The sequence below is a fragment of the Pristis pectinata genome, chromosome 7 (assembly GCF_009764475.1).
Source record: "Pristis pectinata isolate sPriPec2 chromosome 7, sPriPec2.1.pri, whole genome shotgun sequence".
Taxonomy (NCBI): Eukaryota; Metazoa; Chordata; class Chondrichthyes; order Rhinopristiformes; family Pristidae; genus Pristis; species Pristis pectinata.
This window is the reverse complement of record NC_067411.1, coordinates 63,966,193-63,988,879: the sequence shown is the minus strand read 5'-3', so window position 1 is coordinate 63,988,879 and position 22,687 is coordinate 63,966,193. Positions and strand designations below refer to the sequence as shown.

At 39.2% G+C, this 22,687-nt stretch overlaps 1 protein-coding gene across 1 annotated transcript in view; it reads left to right on the top strand.

Annotated features, from left to right (window-relative positions):
• Window positions 1-22,687, top strand: part of slc1a1 (solute carrier family 1 member 1) — a 48,125-nt gene that overhangs the window by 8,472 nt on the left and 16,966 nt on the right. Inside the window, 5 exon segments of the mRNA XM_052019151.1 lie at window positions 14,073-14,213; window positions 16,791-16,883; window positions 18,560-18,674; window positions 20,557-20,599; window positions 22,039-22,134. Of these exon segments, the coding sequence (XP_051875111.1) occupies window positions 14,073-14,213; window positions 16,791-16,883; window positions 18,560-18,674; window positions 20,557-20,599; window positions 22,039-22,134 (488 nt within the window).

The following is a 22,687-nucleotide window of genomic DNA, read 5'->3' as shown; positions in this document are numbered from 1 at the left end:
TAACTGTAATTCTATTTATGAGAACGGATCTGGGGATTGTCTGTGCAAAGACCTTGGCCACAAAAGGTGTGAATAAGGCATCAAAATCAGAAAAGATGTCCCTTCCACATCTATCTATATAAATCATATCCAAAGCATTGTGTTAAATAGTAGAGGTGGGAAAATGTCTTTAAGTGCAGCTGATTTGCAACAATTATTTAGTTTAATTGGTTAGATCTGTTAATTACAGTCCAGGTGGTGAGAAATTATAGTAGAATAGAGTAAAAAGAAATTGTGGGCTGGCATAAATAATGTTGTGAACTACTTGCTTGGAACATCCATGCTGGTCTAATTGGGCTGAATTATGCTGACTGACAGCCAGAGGTTGTGAAGGAAACCACTAGCTAGCAGAGTCAGATTTCTAAGCAAGCGCAGTCAACTGCAGGAATCCAAGACACCCTGAAGGTTAGATGCTGACTCATATGTTAGAAGGTTAGATGCTCACTCTGTAGATGGATTTCCCATTGAGACCAGCAGATGCACTTCCCATCTGGCCTGGCATTTATGTCAGGGAAGGCTGGCAATCCCATTTACTTGAATGTGGTTGTCCACATTGTGGGAAAAGGTAAGTACAGGTAAATGCTTTACTTATTTTATGTTAATGCTTTTAATTATTTGCATTTTAATTAAATGTATTTGTTTTTTAAAATGTTTATTTCTTTTAATGATTTTAATATATGTGTAAAGTTTTTAAATGTTTCTAACAGAGGCATTTACAGACTGTGGTGGGTGCAGAATTTATTCTGTGACTCGTACATTATTTTAGACAAAGCTCAGGCCATTTTGGTCCTAGAATATCATTCAATGGTCTTGTGGTATTTGTGGCACAGACTATATTGGTAAGGGCATTAGCATGTGTGCAGAAGCATTTGGAGTGGGTAAGGGTTGACATCAGTGGGTGTGCTTTGCTGATTTGACACAGGGCTGCCATAGTGGAGCTTAATGCTCGAGTGCTACTCTGCCTTAATCTTGCACAACTGATCATGTGCTCAGCAGCAAGAAAAACACTTCCCTACACTCTTTAGATCGATTATCAGCTAGCTTCAGAGTTGCTGCAGTTTGCTATAGATTGCACAAGAGTTTAATGCTTTTTGCAGTAGAGTTGTTAAACTACTAAAGACTCCAGGATATGAATAAACAAGTGCTGAAGAATTTGCTCTGACATCTAAGCTTTGCAATAAGCAACTGTTCCCACAAATAGATGTATTAGTTGCTGTTTCCTTTGTGATATAACATGTTTAGGAGAATTTTCAAGAGTCATGCAACACAGGGCAGGCTGCTTAAAGGAGAAGGACAAGAGGCAGAAGGACTCTCATAATGGGTTATGTTTGCTCATCGATGGGAGCCTACCTGTTCTTCTACCCGAACCTTAGTAAGAATTAGTGTGTGTAAAGTTTGAGCTTGAGTAAAGGCAACCTAATTTAAACATGTCACTTGCTGCAGTCATAATGCACCCTCCTTTTGGAGATGTTGGTTGACTTTAAATGGTGTCAGCCAGATTTGACTGGTGATAGCCAGGTTTGATATTGGTCTTTGCTGTAGTATGCAGCCACTCAGCAGCACGTTAGCCAAGGCTACAATCATTTGTAATTAGTAGTCAGTATCGTATTAGCATGTAGTCTGAATCAAAGGTAGTAGATGCTAGATGATCTTTATGGCTGCTTTGAGGACCTATCAATTGTTCCATTGACTAACGCAAAATTTCACTCTCCTTATATTAAATTTTATATTACTCTAAACATGACCTTTCAAAAGGAAACAGGACAGGATTTATCTGCTATAAATCCATGTTCCTTTGCACCCATGAATCAAAGCATAAGTAATGGATTGCATTGCTATTACAATTCCTGTGTCCTTCAGTGCTGAGAGTGTCGAATCCTCTAATGGATCACAGACTTCCTCATATAACTGAATGTTTTCCTACCAATATTAGAGGTGATATGGTGAATTCTGATGATTTAACTCCTCTGAGCATTGGTAAGTCACTTATATATCAATGCATCCTTAATAATTCTTGCCAAGCTGATGTGACTATACATCAATTTTAACATGAAAATCAATTAAACAAAAATCGACTGTACCGCCACAGATAAGACTGTTTACATTTTAGATAATTTTTAAATAACTAACAGATTCTAAGTTTAAGTCACACAGAAATCCAATAAGATATAGCAGATTTAAATGTTTCTCTGTATAGCTCAAGAAAAATAAAAAATAAAATTGGATAGAAGGCAATAAAAATGCAAAACAAGTAAGTTAGGGCCTGAAAGAGAAAAATGGGTGAACATTTTTAGACAGACTCATTTCAGCTTCCTAATAAAGTATTGGTGCTTTGTTGCAATTCATATATGATTGTATCAAACTTCATTTCATGAAAGTTGCATTTATATAGCTGGAGGGTAAAGTCATCTTCCAAATAAAGTTGGTTATTCAATAAAACCTCTTATCTCAATTAATTTCTTAGAAGTTAAGTTTATATCTGTTTGTCAATGTTTGCCAATTTTGCAAAAAAACTCTGAGGTTGTCTATAAAGATAAGTGCAAATGATAGCGGTGATTTGGTCCATTTAGAGCAACACAGAAAAATTGCTGGAGGAACTCAGCAGGTTAGGCAGAATCTATGGAGGAAAATGAACAGTCGACGATTTGGGCCAAGACCCTTCATCAGGACTGGAAAAAAAGAGGACAGAAGCCAGAATAAAATTGGGGGAGGGGGGAATTGGGAAGAGCACGAGCTGGTGGGTGATAGGTGAATCCAGATAAGGGGGGGAAGATAGATAGTTGTGGGGGGGGGAACATGTGTGATTGATGTGAGAAGCTGGAAAGTGATAGGTGGAAGAGGCAAAGGGCTGAAGAAGATGGAATCTGATAGGAGAGGACAGTGGACCATGCAATAAAGGGAAGGAGATGGGGAACCAGAGGGAGAAAGGTGTGGATGGGGGAAGGGAAAGAGAAGGGGTAGTGGGGCCAGGAAGATAAGGGAAAACAAAGCATGGGGTGGGGGGGGGGGGAAACAGAAGAGAGTAGTTACCGGAAGTTAGAGAAATTGATGTTGATGCTGTCAGGTTGGAGACTACCAAGACAGAATATGAGGTGCTGTTCCTCTAACCTGAGTACAGCCTCAACTTGGCAGTAGAGGAGGCCGTGGACAGACATGTCAGTGTGGGAATGGGAAGTGGAATTAAAATAGTTGGCCACCGGGAGATCCTGGCTGTTACAGCCGACACAGTGAAGGTGCTCGATGAAGTGGTCACAAAAAGTGCTGGAGGAACTCAGCAGGTCAGGTAGAATCTTATGTCTCCATGTTGGTCCATTTAGATCTCCCTTTCATTAAATCTGTGCTTCTCTATTCGAAATGTTCAAATTTACCTGGTTTTGAAGCAGTATTTCAGAGAGACTTGTATTATATATATTTGAATGCATCCTTAATGTGTTAATGATTGTTGCAGGGCCCCATGCCCCTCCTACATTATCCACTGCACATGATCCTGCCTATACAATATCCTGACTCGCTTTTGCATGAATTAAGGGTTTTGATCTCCCTTTGTTTTTCTCCAGCTGATTTAATGCAATCCCATAATCTAGCACCCAGCAATAAACATATGCAGTTCATTCTGGGGAATCACAGGTGCATAGCCCTTGAATATTGGTTCATTACTGACAGGAAATAATCTGCTACATTCCCTTTCCTTACAACATTGAGGGAGGCAATTCTGCCCATCGAATCAATGCCAGTTCACAGAGCAATCCCTTTCCCAAAATAATTTTTCCTGTAATCTACTCTCCCTACACTCCCATCAATTACCCCAGATTCTATTATCTACCTATATACTTGGGGCAATTTGACATGACCAATTAGTCTACCAACCTAAACATCTTTGGAATGTGCAAGAAAAACAGAGCATCCGCAAGAAACAGAGAGAATGTGCTACCTCTACACAGAGGTCACAAATGAACCCAACCACTGGAGTTGTGAGGCAGCAGCTCTACCAGCTGTGCCACTGTGCTGTCCATGAAAGTGTGATCTCTCAGAGAAATGCTACTGCTGGGTGTGTCAGAATTGATAATGCAACCCCTCTGCAGCCAATTTTATTCACAATCAGATCACTGGATCTACTTCTCAGAAACATGAAGCACAAATAAATTTGTATTATTTTTTGTTACAATTGAACTTTATTTTTGTGTAACCTTCATTGACTAGGCTTCAGAGGAGATGTGGGAAATTCAATTTAAATTGTAACAGAAATGATGAAAAATAAATAATGAAGTAGTACATCACTGGAAGGCAACCCCAACATCGCAAAATTGAGCAGTTAACCATCTTTCGACCTGATGCTGACTCATTGGCTTCCATTGATAGCACACCTCTATCCAGATCTGTAGGGCATAAACCACATTGAATATTGCGCATAAACACCTCTATCTATTGGGAATCCTTTTTTCCATTAGACATGATTCATTTTACGGAGAAGAAGATAGAAAGTTCAATATACAATTTTTTTCTAGTCTCCTATGAGGCATTTATTTTTCAAACATTGTCCACCCATTCTGCTCCACAGTCTAAGTCAAATCAATTACAGTTGCATCCTTTATGCACCTCGGCACTTCAAGAATACAGGATCATATTCGTTCAATCTTTTCATTACAGGAGATAAATTCAGTTTTAAGAGTTTCTTTTATTATCTGAGGAATGATTTTACTTCCAGCAATGCAACCAACAAAAAGTATATAATAGTAATTAGCTTCATTGGGTTGAGTGTCTAGCCCAGTGTTCAGTGGAAATGGGACAGCAGCACCCAGAAATGGTAGGTAATGACCCGGCAACCCATTGCCATCTCCATTATTATTGTGGCCATAGTAATATTTCTCTAGCCTAATGTAGCATTGCTAAAGTGAGCCCTTAATCAGGCAATTGGCTCATTTAATGTGCTAATAAGTTTCCTTGATGATCATGAATTCCAGAAGTCATTTTTGGATTAAGCTGGCAGAATGTGCATCTTGTGCTCTGGCCAACATCAAGTGGGTGGACAGCTGAAGCAGGGAGTTTTTCTTCATTGGATGGCTGAGCAGAAGAAGGACTTGCAGGCCCAAAACACCAGGTTGGGCAGTTCAAGATCCACCCTTCCACATAATGAAGCCACAGTTCCCACCCCATTTCCAGGAACATGCCCCCCTCCAGCCCTGAGGATGGACAGGTTAGCTGAAGCCATCAAACATCAGGGGTAATCAGTTTCTGGGTGAAGTTTGTTTGCCTGATGCAAATTACATCACTCCTCAAATGGGGCTAGCCCTTCTAACGAGACTATTGTCCTACACACTTAGAGTGTCTTCAGCTGAATTACTGCAAAATACACAGTATATGTTCTAGCTTAACAACAAAATGGAAGTTAGTCCAGACAAGTACGAGGTAATCCATTTTGGATCATTTAATACCGGCTGGGAATATATGGTAAATGGCAGGGATCTCAGAAGCGTGATGTACAGGGGGACCTTGGAGTGTGATTTCATAGCTCCCTGAAAATGGTGACACATGTGGTTGGAGTAGTGAAGAAAGCATTTAGCTTGCTTGCCTTCATAGTCTGGTGTATTGAATATAAGAATTGGGACATCAATTTGCAGCTATACATGACATTGGTTAGGCCACACTTGGAATATTGTGTGCAGTTCTGGTCACCATAGAATGGAAAGGATGTGGCAGTGCAAGAACAGTACAGAAGAGATTCACCAGATATTGCCTGAAATGGAGGGCATCTTCTAGATGGGCATCTTAATTGGCATGGATGAGTAGGGGCGAAGGGCCTGTTTCCGTGCTGTATGACTTCATGAAATACAGGAGGCAAGTCATTGAGGACAACTTTGGATGAACAATCCTACCCTTTTTATGAACAAATATGTTCAATATCTTCTCAAAATTTTATCTTTCTGTATAAAATTGGATCACCCTCCTCATATGAGTTGTGATACTTGTTGGAAATCCTCACTTTCCCATTCTAGTGCTGTAAGCTGCTCCTGAGAAGGTGATGATCAATAAGCAGTGAGCGTTTGAGCCAAAAGGGCTCATCTGCATGTTGCAAGCTCTGTAGGTGCTATGGCAGTCAGTCCTGCCTTGTTTTCTGGCATCAGGATGAGCACTGGTTGAGTGAATCACAAGTGCTCACACCAATTATTATCTTGGTATGGGTTCCATTTTGGGTAAACGATTCATCCCATTATTGGTTTGTAGCTCAACTACTAATAAGCAGGACCACACGCTCACCCCTTCCAGATCAGAAGGGATGTTTCCATGATCCATGGGTTGTTTGTAATCATGTCATAGACTCCCAAACAGAAGCTCCACATATAATGTCTGTTGATGCACCATATGCTCTCTGGTTGTTTGCAGTGTTGATGTGATCTATGGCTTTCTGGAAGACAGCCCAAGACATTGAGAAATTGCTTGAAAATGATGGGCCCAAAATCACACAATTCTGTTTACTCAGCAGAGCTAGGATATAAGCTAACCATCCAAGGCTGTACTTCCCTCTGCACCTAGTCATTTAGTGTATTATCCAGTGCAGTCTCCTCTATCTCATTATCTATGTCCTACATTTCACTGCTTGGATGGGCAAGAGAGGGGAATGGTCCACCTTTTGCAGGTTTATTCTCTCAGTCTATGTGACTTAAAGAACAAGATGCTTAATGCATCAAGGAAAAGGGTGGACCAACAAGAACTAGAATGAAGTAACAGGCATAAACATAAGCAGAAATAAATGAGCACTGCAAAAATGCCCCAACAGGTTGTTTTGCAAAATAAATGAATGGACAGTTAAGAGTTGTGAAAAAAATAATTTTTTTGTAGAAAATTATTAAATGACATCTTTTCATGGCCAACGAATATATGGAAGGTTTTGCATCCAATGAAGTGTATTTCTTTGTGTAAATGCGATGCAATTGCAAATAGTATGCCAGTGTACATAACAAGAACCAAAACAGATCATGATCATCTGTTTTAGTCGTATTGGTTTAGGATTCATAACGTCCACTGCACTGGGAGAACTCATCTACTCTTTCTCAAATTGTTCCATAAGATAAAGAGGAAGATGGGGTCTCAATTTTACTTCTCTTCTGAAAGACAATAGATCCTAGAGTACATTATCCTTTCAGTTTTGTACTGGAATGTCAGCCCTACACAATATCACACAGATTTTACAACATAAGGCATCTATGGCTCAACTGTCTATGTTGGTGTTTTTGATCTTTATAACCCTACACTAATTTACTTTATCAAGCCCCATTAGATGATCATTTTATTTTTTTCAGTAACATGTTTATCCAACCAACCTTCAAATGCATTAATGCTACTTGCACCAACTACTTCATATGGTAATTTTCTAGCCATCCTCTGGGTAAAACCTTCATATAATATTTTCTAAAATTACAAAAGCATACATTTTACAATGTAATGATATTGCAGCAAATTGTTGTTGATGGTCAAAATGTCCATAATGCTTATCAACTAACTGTGTTAAAAAAGCTCACTCTAATTTATAAATGAATTACAACCCCTATAAAAGGTAAGCAGAATCCATATTTCCATTCATGCAGAATCTCTGATCACTCATTATTGTATGATTATCATTGTTACCTATATTAAACGGACCCACTATTCTGCAAAGTGTCACCATTCTAAACAATCATCTAGGAAAGTCAAAGCATATGCGGCCCTTCAGACCCTGTGCCTGCTTTCCCATTCAATTAACACATTGCTGATTTATATCTTAACTCCCATCTATCCGCTTTAGTTTCATAACTCTGACTACCCTTACCAATGAATGGATGGTGTATGCAATTACATTCTGAATTATGGCTCAGGATTTTTTTTTTATTATTTGCTGTGAATCTTTGCACCATAATAATGTACAAATTATGTTGATAAGAACCCATATGGGCCCCAAAGGTGCTGTTAATTTGCTGATTGCATTTAAAGAAATAACTTGTCTTTCACAACTTCAGAACATTCCAGAGCTTTAGAAATTATGCACCTCCATAAAACTAAGCCAGGCTTCTCACCAATTCCATTGCACACACCACAACACAGAGAATACTCACCATTTTTTTTTTAGTCACATATCAATTTGTCCCCAAAGACTAGAAAGTATTGGTGCTCAAATTAAGAACTGGTGTTGCCCACTGTGTTGATGTAAAATTGGATCAACCCTGGTTCAATGAAGAGTACAGGATGGCATGCTGGGAGCAGCATCAGGCATACCTCAGAATGAGGAATCAACCTGGTGAAGATACAATACAGGACTACTTGCATGTTGAACAAGATAAGTGGCATGCAATAGACAGAGCTAAGTGATCCCACAACCAACAGATCAGATCCAGGCTCTACAGTCCTGTTACATCCAGTCGTGAATGGTGATGGACAACTCACTGGAAGAGCAGAATCCACAAATATCTCCATTCTTAATGATAAGGGAGCCCCACAAATCAGTGCAAAAGAGAAAGCTGAAGCATTTGCAAAAAGCTTCAGCCTGAAATGTCAAGTGGACGATTTATTTCGGCTTCTTCCAGTGGTCCCCTGCATTACAGATGCCAGTCTTCAGCCAATTTGATTCAATCCACATGATATCAAGAAATGGCTAAAGGCATTGGATACAGCAAGACAACATTCCGGAAATAGTACTGAATACTTGTGCTCCAGAACTTTCCGTGCCTTTGGCTATAACACTGGCATCTACCCGATGTAGAAAATTGCCCAGGTACGTCCTGTCCACAAGAAGCAGGACACATCCAACCTGGCAAATTATCATCCCATTTGTCCACTCTTGACCATCAGCCAAGCCAGTTGCTTAGCAACAAGTTGCTCACAGAGACTAAGTCTGGGTTCCACCAAAGTCACTCAGCTCCTGACCTCATTGCAGCTTTGATCCAAACACGGACAAAAGGACTGAGTACCAGAAGTGAAATGAGCACAACATCAAGGCAGCATTTGATGAATATGGCATCAAGGAAGCCTGGCTAAACTGAAGTCAATGGGAATCAGTGGGAAAACCTCCATTGATTGGAATCAGACTTGCACGTTACTTGCCATCATGATTGGTGGCAAGTAACATTTGTGCCACACATGCCAAGCAATAACAATATACAACAAGGGATGTCCAACAAGAATGTCACCCCCTGATAGTCAATGGCATCACCATCACTGAATCCCCCGCTATCAATATCTTGGAGGTTACCACTGACCAGAAACTGAACTGGGGTGGCCATATACAAAATGAGGCTTCAACAGCAAGAGCAAGTCAAAGACTGGGAATCCTGCAGTGACTTACTCACCTCCTAACTACCTAAAACCTGTCCACCGTCAACAAGGCTCACGTTAGGAGTGTGATGGAATACTCTCCACTTGCAAAATTACATGAAGTATTTGGTGCAAGTAGTGTTAATGCATTTGAAGGATGGTTGGATAAACATGTTACTAAAAAGAATAAAATGATCATCTAATGGGGTTTGATAAAGTAAAGTAGTGTAGGGTTATAAAGATCAAAAACACCAACATGGACAGTTGAGCCATAGATGCCTTATGTTGTAAAATCTGTGTGATATTGTGTAGGGATTAGTGCAGCTTCAACAACACTCAAGAAACTCGACGCTATACAGGACATAGCAGTCCACTTGATAGACACCCCATCCATAACCATTCATTCACTCCACCACCGACACACAGTAGCAGCAATCTGTACCATCTATAGGATGAACTGCAGCAATTCACCAAGATTCTTTAGACAACACCTTTCAACCCCATGTCTTCTACCAGCTAGAAGGACAAGGGCAGCAAAAGCATTGGAATACCACCATCTAGAAATTGTCCTCCAAGCCACTCACTGTCCTGACTTGGAAATACATCGCTGTTCCTTACTGTCACTGGGTCAGAATTCTGGAACTCTCTCCCCAACAATATTATGGGCACACTCACACTTCAAGGACTATGGTGGTTCAAGAAGGCAGCTCACCACCACTTCTCAAGGGCAATTAGAGATGGGCAATTAAATGCTGCCTCAGCCTGCAAAGCCCACTTCACGAGAATGAATAAAAATAAAGACATTTCTGTTAGTGGCTCAACATCTTACTGACCAACTTGTTTATTTATCTAATTGCAGGGCTTTGTTCAAGTTCAAGTTACTTTATTGTCATTCATCCATGCTATAAAAACACATGGCGGAACAAAATGTTGTTTCCCTCAGACTCACACAACAGAGCACATACATAGAACAGAAGACATACAATAAACACAAACAAAAAAACAAAAAATCAAAAAAAAAGTAGTACAAGTACAAATACTGACATCCAGGGATTATATTTGTCTTTTTGGAACTTCCCAGAAACAATTTGATTTTGAGAGCTACATTTTATTTAACAGGCATGTTATTCGAACTCCACAGGGCCCACAATAGTTTGAAGTCTTCTTTAATTGCATGCAGCAACTACTGTCCTCCAATCTCCACAAGCCCCATACATCACTGCATACAATTGTAATCTGCTGTGCAAAGTACCCATATTTAATTATGTAGCTTGATTACATTTCAAATGCATGGCAGCATAATGTAATTTTGCAGTGAATTTGTGTGAAAGATAACAGCTCTATTGCTTTAATGGGAAAAAAGTCAGCTCTTAAGTTCCACATTGAAACCATGCCATAGTTAAGGAAAAAAATTAATTTACTTTTGACACAGTCAACTGGAGAAAATAAGGTAATAGAAAAGATAAATTTATGAGTGATTAGGTACCTGATTATAAAGTGCCCATCATAGGTTGCTTAGTAACAGATATACGAAGGACAGCAGTAAATAATAAAAACTAACTGGACCGCACAGAATGCAACATTCACATACACCACTGAATATTTATGATGTACTTAGCAATATAATGAATTGGAGAGGATCATATGCTGAGATAAAAGTTTAGTAAAATCCAAATACAGAATGTTTTCTGAATGTAGGAATATGGAATTTAAAGTTGTTAAAAGCCAGTGTTAGAATAAAAAAGAATGGAGCTGAGAATGCAGCCTCAACCAGAAGATGAAGGTGTGCTGGCTTTAGGGCCCGACCTGATATGGGGTACGACTATCTCAATAAAATTCCTAAATGTGAATACATATAGTAAAACCACACCAAAGATGGCATTAGTTGAACATTATTAATTTATACTTCTTGTCACAAGCCAACAAGTGATCAGCAATGTAAGTTATAAACTTCAGTTGAACAATTTACATTTCTTTGTAGAATCATAAAAAGGTTACGAAAAGAGGTCATTTGGCCCATCTAGCCAACCAGTCCCACTACCTGCCCTTTGTCTATATTTCTACATTGTTTTCCCTATCCAGTACTCATCTTGTTCCCTTTTGAACACCACGACTGAGTTTATTTCCACCACCCTCAATCCTGTCCAATCATTCCAGGTCCTAAACACTTTAAAATCACTTACATGAGAACAAAGAAGTGGAAAATTCAAAAAATATTTTAAAAAATGTAAAGGTATCTCATCTCATGTCACTTTTGTTTTTTGTGCCAATAAATTGCATTCTGTATCCTCTGGTCAATGGGAACAGTTTGTGACCATATCTGAAACTGAACTGCTGTTGTTATCCAAAATGTGTTCAGCAAATGTCACAACAAATAAATGACCAGACACTGAATGTTTTATTCTGTTAAAGGCATCATACAAGTGGAACTTATTATTATAGCTTAACAACGTTGAAGTTGAAATGCCTTATCAGAAAAATACTGGACGTGTGGGTTTGTCTGACACTGTCTGCAAGTTAAACTGTGAAGGATGCCATCAAATGAATGCATTCTGTGGAGTCTAGAGTATAGATTTTGGACTGGTTAACAGACCTCTTGCATTGAAACAATGTATAATCAATTCTGTTGCCAGATATCTTACATTGTCTATTTTATATCAACTTTCATCTCCCGAGACTTGGAACAATTCCAAGGATGTGCAACCATAAGCTGAGGAGGTGAAATGGTATTTTCAGTAATTGATTTTTGATTGTACACAAACCACAAACATACACCACATGAGGGAGGGATAATGTATCTGTTTTACCCCAAGTGTACAATAAAGGATGAAGTAGATTAGCCATGAGGTTGACAAGAATTATTAAGTTTCATTGGCAAACATGTTATAAATCAAATGATATGCCATGATATTTCTGTCTTCTCATGAATGTTGAACATTTATCATGTCAGTAGAAGTGGGAGGTAGGCGTGGAATTTTTGAGGATTGACTAAAGAAGTGTTCTGACTGACTGTCAGATGACTACCACTGTTTCAGCTTACAACTCTTACTTCAATCTGACTGAGGAGCTGTAGATGCCAAATGTGCCTCCCAATACAACCTACCAATTATAAATACTGGCAAAATGGAATCAGTACCTGGATGGGACAAGAAGTAGTGTATGGGATAACCATGGAGAATAGGGGAAGTGAAAAGGGTTATTTCTGGACTCTTCAAAATAAAAATAACCTTACTTGTGGGACAAAGCCAGGGGATCCAATTTGCATTTGAACTGAGCTACCTCCCGACTTAGTGGTTATTTCAGCAGGCCTGTGGACGGGACTGCAAAAGCCATATTTATGGTGTAGAAAAGATAGGGGTTTGTCAGTTTTTCTTCATTATTTTTGGAGTGTTATCCCTTCTGAATGGCAAGGAACCCTAAAGTTCAGCCAGTGGTTTTAGTTCAGTCATAAGTGGTTTGGCAGTTTTCATGTTTCCAATGTCAGTGATTTGTTTGGAAGGGTTCTGCCCTCTTTGCTTATTAATAATTCATTTATTTTAATGTGTCACTTTAAAGCCAGCAATATGCATTAAATCACTGATTTATCTTCTGAATCCACCTGCATCAAGTTGATTTCAGATACAAATGAGGTTGTTTGGGCATAAATAAATGTAGCATTGGTTTTATAGCTGCTTTATTAGTATATGCCATTAACTGCCATTAAAATGTCTCCACTCTGCAACTTTCAGGACTGTCTTAAATAGACTGTGAAAAAACATTGGTGCTGTCAGTCCTTTGAGCAGTCCAAGAGGTAGAAATTCATCCTCTGTTCTATGCATTAAATGCATGAGGGAGTAACGCAAGCAAAATGAACTCGGCTTCTGAAATTTTGCTCCATTGATACACTTAGGATATACAATAGAGGAGAACTTTCTTCCTCTGACCCTCTTGTGTTATAAAGTCTGCCTCTGCAGTTCAATGTCTAATTATACGATAAAAAAATCTAGGGGCCGAATAATAAACCTTCCTCGTGATTTCGACAGAATACTGCGACTTTTGTGTGTCCAATCTGTTTGAAGGCAGTCAGAATCACTCAAGCTTGTTTTTGTTACTTTTTATCCAAGGATACATAGTGCTGGGGTTAATAATTTGTATCAGCAAACTATTGGAAGGGAGCTTTCCATAGTGGATGCCCAAACTCCAGTACAGGTTTCATATTCTAGCAGTCTGTTTTAAATTACCCCCAGGGTTTTTGCATGAACAGAATTGGCCTCTGTACTGTGTTTATGCACTTTTATTTGGTTATCATCTTTGTAAGATGAATAACTTTAACTTTCACTGATTCAAGCTAAAGAGTTTGGGAAGCGATAATGTGCCCTTATTGGAAATAGATTGTGAGCACAAAGTATATTTCCCTGGGTTTAATACAAATTTTGAGTTCTTGCCATAAACTTCCTGGTCTGATGAAATGTCAGACTTAAAACGTTAATTTTGTCTTTCTCTCTCTCTCTCCACAGAAGCTGCCTGATCTACTGACTCAAGCATCTTCTGTTTTAGCTTTCAGATTTCTAGCATCTGCACTTCTTTGGTTTCTGATTAGCAAACTTACTTTGTTTTATATCACAGTACTTCAACAGCAATCAAATTCAAAATCAATGCAGTGCACTAAAAATAATCAAAAATCCCAAAATCTGAAAGGCCTCAAATATTTACAGTAATGATGCAAATTTTCTGATGTAGTTCTCTTGGCTTAATAATATTCTACATGCCAGGTATCGTGACAGGAGTTCTGGTGCGAGAACTTGCCATTTTATCAAACCTCGACAAATTCTACTTTGGGTTTCCTGGAGAGATTCTGATGAGAATGCTGAAGCTGATTATTTTACCTTTAATTGTTTCCAGTATGATTACAGGTAAGTAGTCTTTATCAGCCTCTTTTTTGAAAGGAGTCATTGGGGTCAGGAATATTGACACTAAAACATTTATATTTCAATACATGTGAATTTGATAATGGGAACAAATGCACTTAATGGAGTACTTTTTGAAATTTTCCAATTTCATCTTCACAACCCACAACCTCTGCCCCTATCCCCACCACACCTGGGTCTGAAACTAGTGTTACAATTTGCCTTCCATTACAGTCCAATTTTTTTATTGACATAAGTGGCTGTTTCTACAAAGGGCAATCAATCTACCATGCAGGTTTTACACCAGTAAAGATATCCACGTTGTTTACGTAAAATCCACCTCCATATCATATTACACATTTGCTAGTTTATATAAAGTGAAATAGAGTACATGGAAACTGCATACAAGTGTTGTTCTTAATTTATCCTGCCCAACTATTATTATTCAGATTATCCTCTGGAGTTGTAACAGTGCAAGGAATTAAGAACTATTTTAGTAATAATCATACAATTTTTGTGATGTTTTACTGTGAATGACTGACATGAGAACTATATTAATAAATTATACAATTCAGGATCCCACCACTAGGCACATCTTCCCTTCCCCTCCCCTCTCCACTTTTTGCAGGGATTGCTCTCTCCGTGACTCCCTTGTCTACTCGTCCCTCCCCTACAAGCCCCCTCCAGGCACTTATCTCTGCAAGTGTGCTAAGTGTTACACCTGTCCCAACACCTCCTCCCTCACCACCATTCAGGGCCCTAAGCAGTCCCTCCAGATGAGGCAGTCCTTTACATGTGAATCCACCGGTGTCATTTATTGCATCTGGTGCTCCCGGTGTGGCATCCTCTACATTGGTGTGACCCGACGTAGATTGGGGGATCACTTCGTCAGGCACCTTCACTCTGCCTGCTGTACCAGCTGCGATCTCCCGCTGGCCAGCCATTTTAATTCCACTTCCCATTCTCATGCTGACATGTCTGTCCACAGCCTCCTCTACTGCCAAGTTGAGGCTAGATGCAGATTAGAGGAACAACACCTCATATTCTCTTGATAGTCTCCAGCCATATGGCATCAACATTGATTTCTCTAACTTCCAGTAACCCTTCCCCTCTGTCCCTCCCCCTCCTTTATTTTCCCTTATCCCTCTGGCCCCTTTACCCCTTCTCTTTCCTCTCCTCTGCCCTCACAACTGGCCCACCACCCACACCTTCCTCACTCTGGTTCCCCATCTACTTCCTTTTATTCCATAGTTCACTGTCCTATCCTATCAGATTCCATCTTCTTCAGCCCTTTGCCTCTTCCACCTGTCACCTGTCAGCTCCCCCCATCGTTCCCACTTCCTCCCTTCCCCCACCTACCTACCTTCCCCCTCTCACCTGGATTCATCTATCACCCGCAGGCTTATGCTCCTCCCCCTTCCCCCACCCTTTTATTCTGGCTTCTGCCCTCTTTCTTTCCAGTCCTGATGAAGGGTCTCAGCCTGAAATGTTGACTGTTCATTGCCCTCCATAGTTGACGCCTAACCTGCTGAGTTCCTCCAGCATTTTTGTGTGTTGCTTTGTAAATTATACTTTATGGCAGATTACTCTTTCAATACAAATAGATTGCATGTAATAACAATGAAAGGAGACAACATTTCCTTATACAATGGAGACACAGGAGACTGCAGATGCTGGAATGTGGAGCAACACAGAAACTCTAGAGGTACTCAGCAGGCAGCATCTATGGAGGGAAATGGACAGGCGACATTTTGGGTTGAGACCTTTCATCTGGACTGCAGGGAGTGCAAATGCTTTGCATACAACAAGACCCCATGATCAGCAATGTGATGAATGAATAGTTGATTTATTTTTGATGGCATTGTTGAGAGAGTAACATTTGGCAGAACCTCAGGAAAATTCCTCATCAATCCTTCAACTGTCCTCACTACTATACTGGCTTGTCAACCTGCAACCTTGTGTTTACGGACTGACAAGGAACTAGCAAGGTAGAGTGAATCCAAGTGACATAATGGTACATGAAAACACCTCAATTAATTTTGTTGCTAATCTTATAATTATTTTAAAGCTGTAGATAATCAGAAGTTTGTGAGGTTAAGCTCACTCCAGAGGACTATCTAGATGATGCTTCCAGACAACATTAAGGGAGCTTTGCATCGTCAGATGTACTTTCATTGCCAGACATTAAATAACAGTCCTTTCAGCCATTGTGGGTGTCTTGAAATGACATTAATCAAAGAGAAGCAGAGGAGCTCTTCTGGCAGTTTCCAAAACTTTTATCCTTCCATCAAAGTTGGGGAACCTTGTAGTATACAACTTTGTTGCAGTGCTTCCCGATATTTCAGACTACAAAGCATGTTGCCTTAAGATCACAAAAGATGTCATATATGTGTGCACTGGCTGTTATATTAAATGAAGAACTAATAAATTAGTATTTTTAAAAGGATGAAAAAAACAGTGCAGAAATACATTGTAGATTTGTTTTTACATATTTTAATTCAACAAGTAACTAAATGAAATGATCTGCTCTGTAGCTTTAACAAAAACGTTGTGGTAACCAGTTTCCCAAATCATTCTCCACAGGAGTCGCTACTTTGGATTCAGATGTCTCAGGGAAAGTTGGAGTACGGGCAGTGGTGTATTATTTTTCAACTACTATTGTTGCTGTGATTTTAGGTAATAAACTGTGCTCTATAATATTGTGTTTCTGGTAAAATTTCTTCCATTTTCACTTCAAAAGTCTGTGAAGAATAATATGCTGTTCTGTGACTTTGAGTAAAGACCATCAATGTTTGGGCATTGACTCAAGAAGAGTCCAGAAGAGAATAATATTTTCTCAAAAAATTTAAGTCTTGAAATTCATCCTATCTTAAAAACACATGCAAAAGCAACTATGTGGAAGATCGGTGTTAGTTGTATCCTGTCCCACTGGCTGAGTGATTATAATGTACCTACCTGGTGTAAGGAACTATGTTTGTAGGTGATAGAATTTGTTGTGTTTTGTATGGTTGTATATTTGAACACCATGTAATTTGAACCACAAACTGAACTGGACTGGAGGGCTTGAGTTATAATGGACTGTTCAGATAGAAGGAGAGACTAGAATAGACTGGGACTATTTTCCCTAGCATGATGGATGCAGAGGGGTGACCTTATAGAAGTTTTTTTTTAAATCATGAGGGTACAGATATGGTAATAGTCACAGTTCTTTTCCCAGGGTGGAGGAGTCTAAAACTAGAGGGCAGGTGCTATGGGAAAGATTTAAAGGGGGTCCAATGAGCAAGTTTTTCACACAAAGGGTGGTAGGTATATGGAAAGAGCTGCTGGGGAAGTGGTTAAGGCAGATACAATATCAACATTGACGAGACATTTGGACAGGAACATGTATAGGTTCAGAGTGACGTGGGCCAAATGGAACTAGCTTAGGTATGCATCTTGGTCAGTATGGATGAGTTGGGCCAAAGAGTCTGTTTTCATGCTGTATGACTATGACACGATGAACTGAATGATGTCCTGAGATGGCTAGAACTCTTAAAGTGCAGGTTCTCAACCAGAGCTACTGCTGAAATTAATGGAGGGAATTGGTGCGAACTGTCATGAGGAGTGTCAGGTTGATGATGGGAGTGGGCACATGGTTCTCCAACTTTGCATTGAAGATTGTATGGCAGACTGAACACATTGAAAATGGATCAGTGTATTGATGGCCTCTCCAGCAAAAATGCAGAAGGTCTTACTTTTGCCATTCCATTATTACCTATGAGCAGAGTCAATTGATGTCTTCCCTAATGTACTCACTAAGGTGCAGGTCAGGTGTATTCCTTTTAAGTTGCGCACAAATGGGCTTACTTCCTTCTACAAGGGCTTATATTTCTGTGCATGACTTTGTATACTTAGTGGACAATTAACACAGTTGCTTTGTGCCCAGCATTTATCCTGCAACAGAGCATGATACACACTGAAGTTTCAATGTGCAACGGCTATAATGTCCTGATTGCATTCATCTATTATTTTTACTCAAAAATTCAAAATCTAGCACATAAAAAACATGGACCATGTGGTTAAATTTCTGTGTCTTCATTTTGTTGCCCTGTATTTATATTGCCTTTTAAAACAGCATTCTATGTTTTGCTTCCAAAGGAAACCTATGCAAATCTGGCAAACTTCGGAGTTCATCACTAACATTAGGTCAAGGGATTTTCGTTTTATCTACACAATTAAGTGAATGAACATAAATGTCAAATGAACCTCATTCCATGAAAATTCATTTGCTAAAAACATCTCTGTAGAACAATGTTTAAATGTATTTTCAATGGCATTTTCCCAAGCAAATAATTTATTATGTTTTGTGCAAGGAATTGTGTTGGTGATGACCATCAAACCTGGCGTCTCTCAAAAAGCTGAAGAAATTGACAGGAGTGGAAGTACCCCAGAAGTCACCACTGTAGATGCCTTGCTAGATCTTCTTAGGTTAGTGATTCACTTGGGACATGCCATTTGTAATCATTTGTCCTTAGATGCATTGCCTATAATTAACATATCTTGTTTCCATGCACCTTAAGGGCTAATGATTACATTAAGTTCATATTCATTGCAATCCCTCAGCAAATGAAGCAGTCCAGCTTGCATGAAGTAAGACAACATTCAGCCATGGGTTGATCAGTGCCAAATAATATTTGCATTATTAAAGTCGCAGGCAACTCTAAGAGAGATTCTAACCACCTTGATGCTCAATGGCATCACTTTTGCCAAGTCATCGACCATCAACTTCCTGGATCATCATTGACCAGGCACTCAACTAGATCAGCTAAATTAGTACAGCAGCTACAAGAGCAGATCAGGGACTGGGTATACTGTGGTAGATGACTCTTTCTTTCCATCAAAAGTCAGGAGTGTAAAGGAATAATCTTCCTGCCTGGATAAGTGCAGCTCCAAAAAACACACAAGAAGGTCAACACTATTCAGGACAAAGCAGCCCATTGGAACAGCAGCCCATCAACCACCCTGAATATTCATTCACTGCCCCACAGTCGTTCCACAGTATGTTATCTACAAGGTCTTTGCTGAAGCTTCTCCAATAGTATCTCCCAAATCTGCAACCTTAACTATTAAGAAAGACAAAGGAATTGGATGCCTGGAACTCCACTACTCTCTGAATCACATACCATCCTAACTTGAAATATATCACCAGTCCTTCATCGTCACTGGATCTAAATTTTGGATGTCCCTTTTCAACAGCACTTTGGGATTACCTTCACCAGTAGGACTGGATCGTTGAAGAAGCTGGCTTACCACCTCCTTCTCTAGGGAAATTCGGATTAGTTTTGCTAGTGATTGCCAGATCCTGAAAAATGAATTACTAAAAGGAAAATGCACTGCAGTCCCCATTATACCGCATTACTTAATCAATTTAGCTTTGAATCAAGTGTGTGTTTTAAAAATGTATTTATTTGAAACATGCATTCAAAAACTGCATACAGGTATTTTCTTTTATTGAGTACTCTGAAATGCATTGTTTTTATATTAAAAGAAAGTTTTGAGTTTTGGAATCTGATGATTGAATCAATACAGTGGTAGGAAATGATTAAATAGAAGATTTTCAGACACCCTCCTAGATCCAACATTTGCTCTTTAGCCTCTTTCTAATAGACTTTTGCTGTATCTGGTTATATCAATCAATATGCAATTGCAGAAAGTAAGAGTAAACTGCAAAAAGCATTTAATTTGGCCTCAGAAGGCTTTACTTTGCTTCCAAAGTTTCAAGCATTTATTTTTCACCAACTGGATCAAATGCAACCTTGTAATAGCTTCTGAAAGAATCAGCTGTTACATGGGAAGCCCAAGGAACTTTTTACAGTATGTCCCAGGCCATGCTTTTATATTGTGTGACATTACATTGCATCCCTTGCTTTGCATTTTGTGACATTTCTCATGTTAGTTATTTTAAAGCCAACTTATTGATTCCCCCTGCAATTTTTACTTATCACCATTAAGCTTCAACTTTTCTTTTTCAGTATCTCTTAACTTCTCAAAATGTTCTGCCCTATTTTCAGACAGATAACTCACTATTTTGATGCACAAGCTTTCTTGAGTTCCTGTTGAGTTACAATCTCTCAGTAAATTCAGGCCACATACTTAGCCAAGTTAACCTTCCTGGTTTTCTGACTACTTTCTCCTCCCTGGATTTATTTTCCTAATTTATTTATGGACAGTATTTGTCACCTCATGATTTTGAGAATTCTGAATATTTAAAACCTTTGCAGGAGCAGGAAATTGAATGCCTACAATTTCTGTTCTTAAGCATATATCCCTTTGAAGTACTCTTATAACTGTAGTGTATTTTTTTACACAGGAATGCATTCCCAGAAAACCTGGTCCAGGCCAGCTTTCAACAGGTAACTGCTTTCCAATTTTCTCTCGGCACTTGAAAGCCATTGGAATCAGACAGTTGCACAAGCTTGGATTAAATTTTAAACCTTCATTTTAAAATTGCAATCAACTAATTGATTGAAAAATCAAAATTTACCATCATGAAGACATTATAAAAAATAAGTAATTGTTGCAGCTGCTACCGCGATGTGAGAATAAAGACATGAGTTTGCAAGCTGTAGAACAAGACTGATTGATTTACACGCCTTGCGTGGGCCTTTTAAGCAGCACGGTTCCCACCCTCTGAAAACGGAAATGACGTACGTGCTACGTCATCAAAACTTTCCGCATGCGCGGGTTCTCCCCCGTTGCTCGGGGAAGACGAAGGCCCAGTGCCATCTTGGGCCTCGCCGCTCTGACGACGCGCGCCCCGAACGCCAAACCGGTTCGCTTGCGCACACGGAGAGTCACCACATAATGACAAAATCTTACTAGATTTTGTAAATAAAGTCATAAATAATATTTCAGAAATAAAAGCAGTCAGATAATCCAAGTGATGCTACATTAATTTAAATATCCCTTTTGCTTGATGAGACAGTATAAAATCATCTTAGATGTCAAGTCCTAACCTAATAAAATTGCATCATTAGTACATAAATAAAACCAAGTGATAATAAACCTGTAACGTTTTGTGCTTGTGTCTCTAAAATAATCAGTGAGCACAAACATTTTGCATTAATGTAAGAAAGCAGAGTGGAAAGTTACCTGAGATTAATTGTAAAAGTATTCCTTGACATTATTAAAGTAGTCCCACAGAAACTTGTCATTTTAATGGTTGTCCCATAAGTGTGCTCCAATGTCAACTAATAGCTGTTCCTCTGGGTGAACCTTCTGCCATTTTAGGTCAGCCACAAATTATTACATCCTCCTTTCAATCAATTTAATCCTCATTGATACAAGTGTGAGTCTCATTTAAAACATCAAAGCAAGTGGCTGGAATACAACTCTCCCCAGAAAAGATACAACACTGCCAGATATGGAGTTATGCTCCTTGTACTCTGCCATAACAATGTAAATTGGGTGCACTAACCTCAAAGTAGGTCTTCCACTGCACCATCCAGCCTGTGATTTCTCTGAATGAATTTGCCAGCTATTATGTAGTTTCAGTGTTGCTAGGAACTGGGTTTTGGCTATTCAAAGTCACTTCACATGTTTGCTTGAGCCAACATCTCAGAGATGCATTACCCCAGCAGGTGAAAGTTTGGACTTTCATTTCTGTAATTGAAATGTATAAACTGTCATTTTTTTTCAAATTATTTTGTATTTGCTCCATTGGCATTGGGTGATATAAAAAAAGCTGAACTGATCTGCTTTAGTAGTTATTTACAGTGTGTATAAAGTCATGATCTGCCCAGATATGTCAAAAGAAAGTTATGTGTGATTCCTTTTTCCTTTTAATTTCCAGTATAAAAGCAAACGACAAGAAATTGAACCTGTAAATAATGCCAGTGTTACCACTGGGGTAACAGTTACTGTTATAATGACCACTCAAATGAATGAGGTAACGTTATTTATTTACTAACCATTGCTATCATAATGCTTGCCAAATACTTTTATCAGGTCACAAATTTTGAGTGTGCTTCGCCTGCAATGATCACAGAACATCAATAATTAGCAAAGTAATTTATAGGTATCAATTAGACTGTCAAATGCATCCGATCCTAATTATTTCTCCAATGATAGCCCATCCACATTCTATAGGGATGGTGGCAGGTGCTGATAGAAGAGAGTACTGCAAATCTTCGCATTAAGTTGCAGAGGTAAATTTCCTGAATCGGATGGGAATATTTATGTCTAAAAATTGTCTGCGGTTTTGGGGGTGTTTTCTGGCATTGTCCTGTGTATTTGATCCTCTTTAATTTATAGTTATCTAACATTTATGAGATCTGCTGGAGACGTGCAAGTCCATCAATGAGTTGCTCAATGCACCATCAGTGGAGATACAAGAGACTGCAGAGGGTGGAATCTGGAGCAAACAACAAACTGCTGAAGGAACTCAGCGGGTTGAGCAACATCTGTGGAGGGATGCAGGGTCCTGACCCAAAATGTTGACA